The sequence below is a fragment of the Brachyhypopomus gauderio genome, chromosome 1 (genome assembly GCF_052324685.1).
Source record: "Brachyhypopomus gauderio isolate BG-103 chromosome 1, BGAUD_0.2, whole genome shotgun sequence".
Classification (NCBI taxonomy): Eukaryota; Metazoa; Chordata; class Actinopteri; order Gymnotiformes; family Hypopomidae; genus Brachyhypopomus; species Brachyhypopomus gauderio.
In genome coordinates, this window is record NC_135211.1 from 12949439 (window position 1) to 12963538 (window position 14100).

Consider the following 14100-nt stretch of genomic DNA (forward strand, 5'->3'; position numbering starts at 1 on the left):
TTTTCAAACAACATTTGTGACACGATGTAAGGGCCAACCAGTTGATGAAACATGCTATTATTTTACTTGAGCTACTATTATGGGAAACCAAACAAAAAATATCAAAGGTTTACAATGTACTTAGTTTTGTGAACCACACTTTTGGCACATTTCTGTTTTTTCTTTTTTTTTTTCACAGCAATACAAGAGGCTGATATGAACACACCATGAACAAGGCACTGTTTTAATGTTTAATTCTGAAACAATATTTATATTCTTATGGTCGTATCTGTAATGTATCTAGACAAATCACAACAGCTGCCATCTGACTGAAGCACAGCAATTCCTGCTGGCTGGCAGTAGAAATTTGTGGCTCATTGTCCGCCTCTGCAAAAAGACTGATGACGTCAGTGAGGGTTCGAACGTCAGACGATGCCTTTGGCTTCAGTGGGTAGTGCCGACGGATCCAAGCCACACTGCTTCATCTGAACAGCAACGTCAAACAGGTAGTCATAGCACTCGCACCTGGAAAAGGGCCGAAATGATTGTACAACGAGTGAGTCAATCAAATAATGCACTGACTTCGCAAACTGTTCGGTAATATATTCACATACATCGCTATGGAAACAGACTGCTCTTGTCGGTGTCGTGTATGTTTTGCCACTGAATATTCTCAGATCCAGGAGCAACACATGACACTGTAACAACAGGAAGGCGTTACAAAAGATTCACCCTTATTGCTCATATTTCATATGCATTTCTGGTTTTGGCTATAACACCCCCCACACCCAATCCAAAACAAAGAATTCTATTCTGTCCTTGCTCAAAACCTTTCTGAACTACCATTGGTGATTTACTTATTTTCTTATTTCCAATCAGGTGGTTGGGGACTAAGCTTTCATACTCCCCTTACACTGAATTGGCATTGAAATAATAAATTAATGATGTTGTCTTAACTGTAATTTACATACTCTCATAATAATATATGTAAACATAGTGTCAAATAATTTAATGCCTGATTATGCAAAAGAACATTATTAGAGAATGTGGTCATGATGGTCTCTATAAGTCTTGAACATCTGTGAACCTTCTCCACATAACAGTAAAGATAAGCTGGACCATTGAGCTTCATCATAGCCAGTGGTTATTTCTGCACTGCTTCTCTTGTCCATCATAGTCTAGAGTCCTTTGGATAGTACAGTCATGCACCCTCAGGCACTTACCAAAAAATATGAATACAGAAAAAATACAGATCACCACACAAGTGTCTCACATGGTCTTGGCTTTCTCCCAGGTCTCTCCCCACACGTAGACACCATGTCGTCTGACGAGGACAGCGCACGAATCTGGGTACTCTTCCATGGCTCTAGCCATACGCTCTTTCAGGTCCTTTTCCTCAGGGGTGTTCTCAATGATGGGCACCACCAGCGTTTCATCATACCTTAAAACATGCACACGCACATACACAGCATTCAGAAACTAGCAGTATCTCTGGGATACTGTACCGCTAGCAGGATTATGCGGTACAGATAATGACATGGATGGATGGGTGGATTAAAGACAATTAAAAGTTTCTGACCATTTCGAAAGTAACTTAAACTAAAGATAATGCAATACATGAAATAAATGTCATCCAAGTAACAATGAATATATAATACCTAAATTCCATAAAGAAACATTATAAAGTAAATTTTAATTGAATGACAAACATTTGAGGCATGTAGACATTTGGGACATAAGATCTTCAGACTAGAAGATATTCAGGCTACAAAAATAGGAGACAGCTTGACAACTAAGTTACATGTTACTCATAGGAAATGATAAAAGTTCCAACAGAGTTTGAAGTGTTTTTATACTGTCCGGGTCAATTTGACCCAGCAGTCAAACTGGAGGTGAAAGGGTGTCACACACGTACACGTACACGCACACGTGCAGATGTTATGACAGGAACTATTTATGTTCTTGTGGGAGCACATTCTCAACCCACATTCTGTGGACACTCAACAGGGAGGGGCAAAACATAAGACATTCTCTGCATGGGAGTCCTACCAACATTTTGCCGAAGCAAAAGGACGCCAGTCCAGGAGGCTCTGGAAGTCATTATTGATCATGACATTGAAAAAGAGGAGGGCGTGTCTGAAGACACATCTTGAGCAGCTAAATATTGATTCTAATGATTCTGATTTTGAACCAGATGAGGAAATTGCTATTCTTATTCCTCCAAGCAAGACAATCATGTCAAACATGGTGAAATACAGCAGTCTCCATCACCAAATATGCGTCAGGCGAAACTGTCTGTAGAAATCATAATAAAGACAGTGCCAGGGCCCACTGGGATGGCAGTGAGTTGTGTGCCAAGGACCCCAGTTACTGTAGCCATGGTGAGGGAGATCCAGGAGAGAACCAGTACGTGAGGTCAGTCAGTCAGTCTGTCAGTGTGTGTGTGTGTGTGTGTGTGTGCGTATATGTGTGGGTGTATGTGTGTGGGTGTGTGTATAAGTGTATGAGAGTATGTTGTGTGTCTTGGTATCAGCAAAAAAATACAGTAGCCATGGTCCTCTTGTTTCTAGGTTGCTGCTGAGGGGAAAAGGAAGAGGAAGAGAGAGGAAGGCCATCTGACCATGTCTAGACAAGCATCACCTGTGTGAAATGTGCACAATTCATGTGCACAAAGCACAGTGTGATGACATGTCACTCATGTACTGTGTAGATGTACACACACACACACACACACACACACACACACACACACACACACACACACACACACACACACACACACACACACACACATTCATATTGCAATTGCTTGTTTGTTGTATTGTGATTTTGTTATTTTCTGGTCCACAGTGCATGAATGTACAACAAAATTTAAATGTTACGTTTCAATGTTGTGTAAAACTATTGTGTATATGTTGGTTTTTCAAAACTAATAAATTAGTGAAACAATTTTGAACATGTTTGATTTTTTTAAGAAAAACAAGTGAATTATCCTAATTGAACCATTACCTGTTAGAAGTAAGGAACACGACTAAATATTGATAGAATAATTAGTAATGGAGTTAGTAATTAAATAACAGGAGGGTTAAACAATGATTTAGTACATATTCTGTAAGACATTCAGAAATGTACTCAGGTGCTTTAAAATAATGAATTGTTGGACCATAAATATGCATTATTATGTGTATTATTATTTATTTTATTCAGTTGAGAGTAAAAATAAGTTGTTTAAGAACACTTGAAAGAACAGTTTCTACATTGGAGAGTAACCCAACCTGTAGTTTGAGCCTGAGTTTCCTCTGCGAATTCCCTTGATCATCTCTTGGTGGGTGATGCAGAATTCCTTGCCAGGGAACAGCAAAGTTGCCATGACAGCCGCCTTTGAGTGCGTATGAATAACTGCTTGGGCTCCTGCACAAAGCCATGGTTACAAAGGTTTCAAGCATGGTTAGCAATACAAACCCAGATGCATGTGTGAACTCTCACCCCTCATAGAGTAGGCGTTCATGAACAGGGGTGTGCATTGGCTCTTCTTCAGCTGTTTCCATGGGGGTGGGCTGCTGATATCCTTCTCCTCCACATCACAGACAAACATGTCTTCTGGCTGCAGGGAAACTGCCTTTTAACAGTCACCTAATGAAGTTATTCCCTAATTAAGTTACTGAAATACTGGTTTTTCTTTCATCACTTGCCTGTAATCTTTCCTTTTGAACTCCAGATGGCGCGATATAAATATGGTCACTGTTACAAAACAGACTATTTACTATTACATACCTTAGAAGAGTAAATAAATAAACAAAAGCATTAGTTGCTTTATTTACCCATGTCTTATGCTTATTCCGCCTCCTGTTCCGGTCACCCATCCTAACTGGTAGAAGAGTCTGCACAGCTCTGGAATGAGCACGCGCGGATGTTCCTTATCCTGAAATTACACGCTTATTAAAATATATATTTAAAATATTTATATCAACCCAACTTTATTTTAACTCAAATAATCGTTTATTTGTGTGCGAGTGGAAAATATATATATATATATGTTCACTGGTGATACTGTATTTACTAGCCAGGCGTGTAGTTAGTAGCGGACTAGCTACGTGGCTAGTGGCTCCTGGGTCGAGCGGACCCGTTACTCACCCATGCTGAGGCGGCGGGAGTGTCGCGGTCACCGTCGTTTGTGTTGTTTGTGACAGAAGACATGTTTTAATTATTTACTGGGTGTCAAATGGAAAAGAAACGGTCAATGTTGTCTAGTCTTGAGCCGTTGCAAAACTTTCAACGTTTTCTTTCATTGCGAGTTTATTGTGCGCCTCGATGCGAGAAAGACCCTTTTGGCCTTAGTATCACTGCCGGAATGAAAACAATTGGTAAATTAATTGTGTAAAAATGAAAAGAAATAGCATAATACGATTAGGATACTATACAATATTATATGAGTAAGAGGTTATAGCGTCAGGTAATCCATATAGGTTATGATCATATGCGCTTTAGGGACAGACGGCATTTAATTTGTTTTCTCAGTAATCAGACGTTAGATGGTGCTATTATACCTCCGCGCAAACCGCTGCACCGTTGTAGGTCTACGGTTGGAGTCAAGGGTGGTGCGTTAGGTGTAGGCTGATGGGGCGAATGCACTTGTTTGGGTGTCTTTCTGTTATTTTTGTTAAGCATTTGACATTCCCTTAAACCCCCGAGAGCAACTCAGAAGCAGTTGTACTGTATGTTACTGTTTTTTTTTCTTTTATGTATAAAACTGGTAGGCCTATTCGTAGTTCCTGAGAAATATCTGTCTGAATTGAAATGCAACGTTCAAACGTTCGAATGCAACGCTATTCTAAGGGATGGTCAATCTCGGTCTTTCACCCACACTCGTTTTGCAATCCCACAGACTAAAGGACAAGATCCACCCTTTACTTCGGTTACTAGCCTAAAGGCTATCCTCTTCATTTCCCCAATCAACTGATTTACAAAAAAAAAATCATACAGGAAGTAGGTTAAACGTCTAACGTGTATTGACACAAATGTGGGCGAGGAATAGTTCAACTCACCTGACTCAGTGTTTCAGCTCTGTCACTGTGGTGACTCACCGTGCCTTAGGCTGCCTTCTACATGGACATTATTTCAAAGATCTATACCTCCTGCAGATTAACATGTATAAACTTGATTTTGACCCCAAACTTTTGTCTTCTTTGTGTGTAATTATCTCTTTGATCATTGGTAGCTAACTAGTTATTGGTTTAATATAAAATTTCCCACCAACATGCATAATAAATATTAGTAGGCTTGATGTTTCTGTGTTGAAAATAACTGAACCACATGCATCAGATTTTCCTGAATGTACGCCTGCCTTAGCTCTGTACTAACATGTCTTTCACCCACAGGCATTTTTCTGATTGGTTATCAGCCTTTTGATAAAAATCTATAAGCTAACATAGTAGCTGTTTATATAAATACTTGAAAATGCAGATAATGAAGTTTCTGAAATATGAGAAAGGCCTTTATGCTACACAGGCTTTCAGCTGAAATGTCTCAAACCTTCACGAAGGTGCAGAGGAGCGTAAATGGTCATTACATTAATAAAGTGTAATAATCATTGACTCAGTATCAGGCCATACATGCATCCACATGCAATTTCATGTATGGACATTAAATACAAGAAGGATGTGGTTGATAACATGTGATCTCAGAATGAGAGCTAAAGATCAATGATAGTAAGTAGGCCGCATTAACCTTCCACTAAATCTCTATCACTTAATTAAGCATGTGTTTATAAGATTTGGTTTAGGCAGTATAATATTTCTTAAAGAAGAGTTCTGACGTCTTAGGAGAAGAAGTTGATCTGCATGATGCAAGTAAACCATCTGGCTCCATCTCTGAAGTATGTTAATGACTGTGCTAAACCCGCTGAGAGAGGAGGAAAGTGACACAATGGGAAAGGTGTGTTTGTGGTAGCACCACCCATCTCACCTCTTGAGTGTGTCATCAAGGTGATGACTCAAGTTTATAAAAGGCGATGCACCCTTCCTGTTCTCTCACGCCGAAAATCACAGCTGCAGCGCAGATCGAGAGCAGCATTATCACAGTTGCGACACACATTGACTCCGGCTCACCTGCTTGGCTACGCATCACAGCACGAATTATGCAGACTTTTCTGTTTATGCTGGTTGTGTCAGGCTTAACGGTGCTACACACGGCCCAGGGTCACGGTGAGTGATGCTCTTCATTATTTCACTTCTGTGTACGTCTGTACTTTGTGAGTTTGTGTAGATTACATATTCAGCGTTGTGGAAAAGAGAAATCCCATGTGACACTGGGATAGTAGTAATGTCAACCATAGTAATGTCAACCATAGTTGATCATGTGTGAAACGGAAGCTCGGTGGTGGCACTGGATAAGTGAGGCTGTCAAAAACACATGTGGACTGTACTTTACACACGAAAGACTGACCTGTAATATAAGTGTACAGTCTCAAAAGTACAAGATGTTTCTATTTGGAGTGATGTATTAATTTCTTATTCACACTTGCACAAAACATACAAAGGACACAAAAGGATCTGCTAGTGGAAAGTGTCATGAGACTACCAAGTAGCAGCGGAGGTTATTGTGTTTAGCCTTAAAGCCCATTATTATCAACCTTAAGTCAAATGGAATTTGTGTAATCTCATACACCCTGACTCTGAAGTCATGACTTGCAGTTTTCAGCACAGCACTTAAATGTATTCAGCCTCGTAACACCCAGCTCGTGTTTCAGCTCAATTCCAATGTATCTAATATAGTCTTTATGCATCAAACCCAAACTGCATTCCCCTTGTGCACACAGTAGCCTTTGTGTGAATTGTAGATTCTCTAGAGAATACGGATAATGCAGGTGTTTGTGAAACACAGGAAGGGGAGGGGCTTAAGCAGCAGAAACTGCCCTTGCATTACATATCAGTGCTAAAGTGGCTTGCACCTTCACAACATTGCTGCGCGACACGAGAAATGCGGATCGGCATTTAATATTCGCAAACTCAGCAAACTAAACCATCAATTTAGGTGCATACTTTGCAATTTCACCATTACTAAATTTTATGCAAGTAACAATAAATCATCATGAAATATATCAGATATACAGCTCTAATGGTGAGAAATGACCCATAATATTTTTTGTCTCTCCACATTCTTGGGCACACAGGCAGATGCAGCTACGCTGGGGTCGTCCATCGCGAAGGAGACAGCCGCTACTCTCTGACCTTCCAGAAAGCCCAGCAGCTCTGCCAGAGTTCACACTACCATTTAGCTACAGAGGAGCAGCTCAGAAAAGCCTATGAGCAAGGCCTGCAAACATGCAGGTTAGACTCAGCCTATTTGTACTGGTCAATGCAATGCTGGTGTGAAATACGTTTTTTGTTAAACAGTCACCTTTTGTTTATTGGACATCCCATGCTGGATTCCATCTTTGGGGGAGGGGATTGTGACAACAATTGGTCTTCAAATTCAACAGCAATAATGCTTTAACTTTCTTTAGATATGGTTGGATTGATGGCCAAAGGGTTTCTTTCCTTCCCCACACCACTGACCCAAATTGCTCTATGAGTAATGCTGAAATGGTTCCCAGTGCTCAGTCCCCTGATTCTCTCTATGATGTCTACTGTTTCATCCCACCAGGTGGGTAAGGAATAATTTAAAAGAACACACCCAAGAATAAAAGAGTAAGAGATTACAAATGCAAAACAACTACTATAGTGTTAACCTGTTTTGCCTTCTGCTTGTACAGGAGTTTCAGAATTAGACTGTGATGGTACAAGTACTTCAGATCCACATGCAGATTTTAGCAGCTGGCCCACACAGGAAAGCCTTACCATGAGTAAGTGAACCCTTTATGCAAGTACACAGGCTGTATTTTGTCTTGGACAAGGTACAGGTTCATGTCAATGTGAAAAGCTGTCATATGTACAGTCCTATGCCCTATGTGCAGTCCTATGTCCTATGTGCAGTCCTATCTCATATGTGCAATGCTATGTCCTCTGTACTATAACATTACACACCCAGATGTAACGCTTATTTCAAAAACACAACCAGACCTGCTATGCTTGCTTATTTACAATATTCTTTTTTGAAGTTCAGTACTTAGCACACCCTACACACCAGTGCAAGTTTGAACAGGAATTATTTGATTCTATCATACTTCTTTAGAATTACTTTTTCATTCGCAAAACAAGTGGTGATTAATGTAATAGGATGAGAGTTGTGAAGCAAGAAAATCTTAATAGTCTGCCTCAGTGTGAAATCTGATGATTTTGTCAATAAGTCCAATGTGACATCTAAACCTTACCTAACCATAACCGTCATGCAATATTCTTTTCATGCAGCTGCAAAGCCTGATCAAGATGAAGATGTTTTGGAGGAAGTGATGGCTGATGGTTTTATTGTCGACGTTAAAGGGACAACATTGCCTGTCAAAAATGAAAAATCACAAGATAATTACCAAACAGCCACTACGACTATGACCCCACACTCTCATGATTGGACAGAACCTACCACTGGAAACCTTGTGCCGACTACCTTCACTGACTTTGTGGTTAGTGAGATAAACACTCTAACAGAAGTCACAACCACAGGAACCACTGACAAGACAGAGGACATGAACATGGAAGAGGACACCAGTAAAAGCCCCTCTACCTTCCCTGATGTATGGGTTCATGAAATAGTCACTCAAGCAGAACTCAGAACCAAAGAAATTTACAAGGCAGAGCATCTGAACATGGAAAGTTCAGGCATGATCCCAGAAACAGCCCATGAAAAACTCAGTAGGCATTTTGAAATCCCCACTGAGACAAGCTTCAGCCCCTCTACCTCCCTGACAGTGACCACTGAAGAGGAGCCTGGGTCTGGGGTGGAGCTAGTAGAGGTGCACATCTCAAATCGGAAATTAGGAGATGAAATTCCAGTGCCAGAACCAACTCGAGGTATTCCATCATAGAGTCACCAGTTCATAATGCAAAATATACTTATATCATTTAGAAATCAACTTATACCGCATTAGAATCCATTCAAACACACAATATTATATATATATATATATATATATATATATATATATATATATATATATATATATATATATAATATTGTCGTGATAATTATGATAATAATATAGGCATATGTATCATGCAAAACAAGTCCAGTGCACTAGATTTCTGTCTGGAAAAATTTGGAACTAAAGTTTGATCATTGATCATGTACTCTCTCTGCAGAACCCTCCCGTGTCCGGAACTTTCCAAGTACCACTACATTTTTGCTTGCAGAAACGGGCACACCTGGTAAGATTATGTAACAACACCTCAGGCGTCACTCTGAACTATTTCACTCAATCTTTATAAACATTGTAAATACTGGTATTTAACTCTGTCATCTGCTTCTCCTTTTCTAGGGTGGCTGATTATCTTTGCGTTCTGCCTGACTCTTGGAGCCATTCTCTGTATACTCGTTGGAATTGCCACTAAAGACAAGTACTTATTTTACTATATAAAATAATTAGACACTTCTGTTTTCTGCAAATGATTAAAAAATACCTTAGAGTTTACATAAAAGACAGAGACAAAAATACAGGAACATTGTCATTTTCTGAAGTTTCTTTTTGGATGATATATAAGTAAGTAGCCTATAATAATTTTATTTATTTTGTTTAGGTGGTATAGGCATAAGAGGGGGAGTCTGGACATTACACCCAGAGGGAACCCAGAGGAGTACGGACAAGCAGTAACACTCCCATTTGAGGAGAAAGAACAGGAGATGGTGACACTCATGAGCACAGAAAAGGTGCAGAATGATGGAGACTTCGCTATCATTTCTCTAGAAGAGCCTCAAGAAAAGGAATATCTGATGTAACACGAAAAAGACTGAAAATGAAGTGTCCATCATAGAACAATGGATTTATAGATTCTGAGCATTGGCCACCATGCACAGGATTGCTACAAACCAAAGTGATTGAGCTGACCTTTCTTCTGGTGCACTGTACAGTGTCCAGGCCTTAATGCACTCTCCTGACAGTGAACTTTTCTGATCACTTCATAGACAAAACGAATAATGGTGAAACCGTCACTGAAAAACGTTTATGTTTATCGGCTACAGCTTTTATTTGATTTAATCACAGGCATGAACTTGCACTTTAGCTGTTGATTTTGTGTTTGGTTGGTTTGCTTGATCTTCAAATTTCAACTTAGGTAACAGTTAAAATGTTAGAAAATTACACAAAGCATTTGTAAATACCCTTTCTGTAAGTACTATGTACTGTGTGAGGCAGGATGCATTTCAGATCAAGTCTTTCAGGTGTTTAATAATCTCCATAATGTTCATTGGCACAGAGCTGTAAACCGAGAGAACAGAACTTTCCTGCCAAGACAGCAAGACCAGTTGTATTCTACTGGACTCCTAGATTTTTCAAGCTTTTTCAAGATTTGAATATGGATAGGACACAGTTAATAGGATACAAATCTCTTAGCTACCTTACATCATTTGGGAGCCCTTATACACTGTTTTATTATAAAATAATACAGCTGTTTTATAAACCTTTTTGTCTTGGGACTTGAAAATAATTGGTAATAAAAATATGTATTAATTTATAACGAGATAATAAGTTTGTTTTTCACATCACATTCTTCTGTAACATTCTTTGTTACACACACATACACACACACACACACACATGATCCAGATGCATGTTTAATCTTATATAAAAATAAAAGTGAAAGGAAATATAGACATGTTGCCTTTATTTAAAATTTATCACTTTGTCTTAGGCATCCATAGAAAAATATGTCTATAACCGACACAGTTATGTATTGTGCATTCATTTATGTGTATATAAAATATTAACATTTTTTCCTAATGTTATAGTCTTCAACAAAAATATTTCACAATATATATTCAACACCAACATGGCTCAAAAGAATATATATTTCATTTTTCTTCCTGATCAAGATTTTTCCTTTTCTTCCTGATCATTTTCTACTAAAATATTGCAAATGTTGATAAATTCCTCTGAAATAACTGTATGCATATAGAAGAGAACTATACTACATGCAGTAAAAGCACAAAACATTTCCAATAAAATGACACAAACATTTTGTGAATAGGTCTGAATATATGTTTTACTTATGTTTTAAAATCACAGACATTAGGATGACTACTAGAATGCCAAAATAGTAAAAAGCAACAACAACAACAACAAAAAAAAAAAACAGTCACAGAAAAAATAACTAATGTTCTCACATAAAACCTTAGTAAATCTATTGAGTGACATATATACAAGTGCAAAGAGGCACTTTATTATAAAAAGTAAAACCGTGTAATATAGTAATTCTTTGCTATGGTAATTATTGAATACAGAGTCTTAAATGCTGGGTTTTTTATAGGGCTTGCTATATTGTTATCCCACTGCATCTTATTATAGGGCTTGAAATGTATTTTTATTTTTTTTAAATAATTTTTTTGTGCATTTAATACAGCCCAAACCGCGTAACGTAAGACTCCGTTCAAACTGTGTTTTAAAGGGCTCCAACGCTGTGTATGGTGCTATGTATTTTTCGATAGGATTTGTAGTTTTTAATAAACTTACGTTAAAAATTTTGAAAACCCCCATAGGAATGAATAGCGGAATGTTCAGAATTTCAAATTATAACTGCTAGTGTGTGCTGTCATGTAAAATGATCAAACTGCTGTAAAATCTTTACACCGTCACCTAGAAGCTCTATTAAAATTTTAAATGGTAGAGAAACTTGTCCTTTCTGGCACGCCGAGATATCTAATCTAAGCCCCATTGGCTCCCATGTAAATTTCTCAAAATCAGAATTGGCTTTATCACAATTTGCCTCCGTGTTTAACTTGTCATATTGGGTCAAACCACACACAATCACACCAAAATCATCAGCAAGGGTTCCTCTTTCATACAACTCTTCGGTTAAGTGATAATAAGTTAAATATGTTCCGAACTACGACTGTTTGTTCAGAGGGTGCAAATCAGATTAAACAAGACTTCTCCACTCAGAGAAGAAGTGACAGAGTGACAGTTATTTTTGAATGTCTCTCCCCCCTCCCCCCACACACGCAGGCCCACATACAGTACATATATTTCTCTCATACCCACTTCACACAGTCACACACAGTCTCACACACACACACACACACACACACACACACACACACACACACACACACACACACACAGAAACATCTCTCTCATACCCACACCACACACACACACAAGGGCACATAAATACATCTCTCTCCTAAACACTCCCCACAGACACACATACATACATCTCTTGTGCACAGACCACACACACATCTCTCTCATACCCACTCCACACGAATACACACACACACACACACACACACACACACACACACACACACACACACACACACACACACACGTCTCTCTCATACCAACTGCACAGACACACACATACCTAAGGAGGTGTTGTCATACACACAAATACACACTGCACGCCTTCATACACATCACACTACACACCATCATGCACCCCACATATATTCCCACGCACCATACACAACGTAATACACTCTAGAGACTACACACATTACACTCTAACCCTCTCACAACCAGCAGCTCCCCTCCCCCACACACACACATTCATCTCTGTCTCTGACACGCATCACTCACACACACACAACCAGACACCTTCTTCCATGCCAGATGCACACCTTCATTCATGTACCACACAGACGCATACCTAAGGTGTTGTTAAAGTACACAAACACACAAACACAGACACACACTATGCATTCAATACACTCACTGTACACATTTTCATACACACTCGCACTCATCTTCTTTCATGACATATACACACATTCATTCACACACACTCTCACATACCACACCCAAACAGACACATACCCAAAGAGGTGTTCTTCAACTAAACAGGCACACAGACAGACACTATACACACGCTGTATACACATTCTTCAAGTGTTTATCTTCATAAACACTGCACATACCGTTGTACACCCATACACTCACATTCATTCATGCCTTATACACACCATCATTCACACACAATCACTCTCTCTCTCTCACACACATACATGCACACACCGTACACACTACAATATCATCACATCATACACACAACACACCTTCATACACAATACACACCATATACAACATATACACCATACACACTACACAACTTCATACACAACGCATACATTACCACACACCATACACAGCTTAACACTAAACTCGACTCAAATTACACTCTAGGGCACACCTTTTGAAGCCATATAGTATTTCCTTCAGGAAATGCAAATCTAGTTTCTCTTGTTTTTTGCTTTAAATACAGTATCAATACAGTAGCAGGCAGCACTATGAGCCTTACATTACACCATTGTCCCAATACTGCAAAATCCATTAAGCTGAATTTCATATCTAAGAAATAAGCGATGGTTGTTTGAATTTCCTATGGATTCATTCGAACACTGGGCACTGCCTGATCACCACCATTAACAACAAGGACCCACAAATGCACACTGACAGTAAAGAATAGATAACTGTAAATTACTATTGCTTTGTTCATATTTTTTACAGTTATTTTAGAGCCAAGAGCAGCTGCAAACGGTCAAAGTCTGTGCTCATGTAGAGGACACCAGTTACAGTACAGTTACACTGTCAGCCTTCATGAAAGTACTCTGCAAATGATTCCGTGGTGCTTGCGTCGGTCTGTGGCTAAAAATAAAAAATCATTTCGGCACCTCCTGACGCACTGGTAAGCTGTCGTGGTAAGAGGCTGATCTTGAGTGTGGCCTTTAAAAGTTAATCCACGTAAGCTAAGTCAGTGGATGAATGTGTGTGCAACTCTGTGTGCAGCAAGAAAAACGCTAGAGGCCAGATTGCATCATGGACTTTGGAAGCTTTCTGATTTAGTGAAAAGACATAAAGCAACAAGTTTGGGAATGCTAAAATGTATCTCAGAGGTCTTTAACACTAACTATGGAAAGTATGTTTCATAAGCATGTTTCATAACGTCTTGTGTTGTTGAGTAATCCATGACTACATTTTTTAATAATAAATGGAAAAGATGAAATAGCATACAAGGCCACCTGATCACAGCACGCTTT

The 14100-nt window shown here is 39.1% G+C and overlaps 2 protein-coding genes across 3 annotated transcripts; one reads left to right on the forward strand and one right to left on the reverse strand.

Moving 5' to 3' along the window:
• Positions 1–216: 216 nt before the first annotated feature.
• Positions 217–4457, reverse strand: apip (APAF1 interacting protein). Of its 2 annotated transcripts, none has more exons than XM_076997549.1 (7): positions 4114–4457; positions 3801–3901; positions 3668–3720; positions 3466–3579; positions 3255–3390; positions 1253–1420; positions 217–504 (listed from the first exon to the last, which is right to left on the reverse strand). In XM_076997549.1, the coding sequence occupies exons 1-7, from the start codon at positions 4174–4176 to the stop codon at positions 405–407; spliced, it is 735 nt and encodes a 244-aa protein (XP_076853664.1). In that variant the 5' UTR covers positions 4177–4457; the 3' UTR covers positions 217–404. The 2 variants fall into 2 exon arrangements, with proteins under 2 accessions (XP_076853664.1, XP_076853663.1); XM_076997548.1 differs by having other exon boundaries at positions 3466–3583; positions 3672–3720; positions 4114–4454.
• A 1517-nt stretch (positions 4458–5974) lies between these two features.
• Positions 5975–10583, forward strand: cd44a (CD44 molecule (IN blood group) a). Its single transcript, XM_076997552.1, has 8 exons — positions 5975–6182; positions 7151–7307; positions 7484–7623; positions 7733–7822; positions 8328–8924; positions 9213–9278; positions 9389–9467; positions 9648–10583. The coding sequence occupies exons 1-8, from the start codon at positions 5990–5992 to the stop codon at positions 9844–9846; spliced, it is 1521 nt and encodes a 506-aa protein (XP_076853667.1). The 5' UTR covers positions 5975–5989; the 3' UTR covers positions 9847–10583.
• The last annotated feature ends 3517 nt before the right edge of the window (positions 10584–14100 follow it).

What these genes read in the sequence shown, in the direction of transcription:
- apip (XM_076997549.1), bottom strand. Translation starts at nt 4,176, where the DNA reads ATGTCTTCTGTCACAAACAACACAAACGACGGTGACCGCGACACTCCC. An exon ending in GGAATAAGCATAAGACATGG is followed by an intron (nt 3,721 to 3,800) that starts GTAAATAAAGCA and finishes GTTTTGTAACAG; the next exon opens with TGACCATATTTATATCGCGC. An exon ending in TGGGAGAAAGCCAAGACCAT is followed by an intron (nt 505 to 1,252) that starts GTGAGACACTTG and finishes GCCCTTTTCCAG; the next exon opens with GTGCGAGTGCTATGACTACC.
- cd44a (XM_076997552.1), top strand. Translation starts at nt 5,990, where the DNA reads ATGCACCCTTCCTGTTCTCTCACGCCGAAAATCACAGCTGCAGCGCAG. An exon ending in TGCAGAAACGGGCACACCTG is followed by an intron (nt 9,279 to 9,388) that starts GTAAGATTATGT and finishes CTCCTTTTCTAG; the next exon opens with GGTGGCTGATTATCTTTGCG. An exon ending in GGAATTGCCACTAAAGACAA is followed by an intron (nt 9,468 to 9,647) that starts GTACTTATTTTA and finishes TATTTTGTTTAG; the next exon opens with GTGGTATAGGCATAAGAGGG.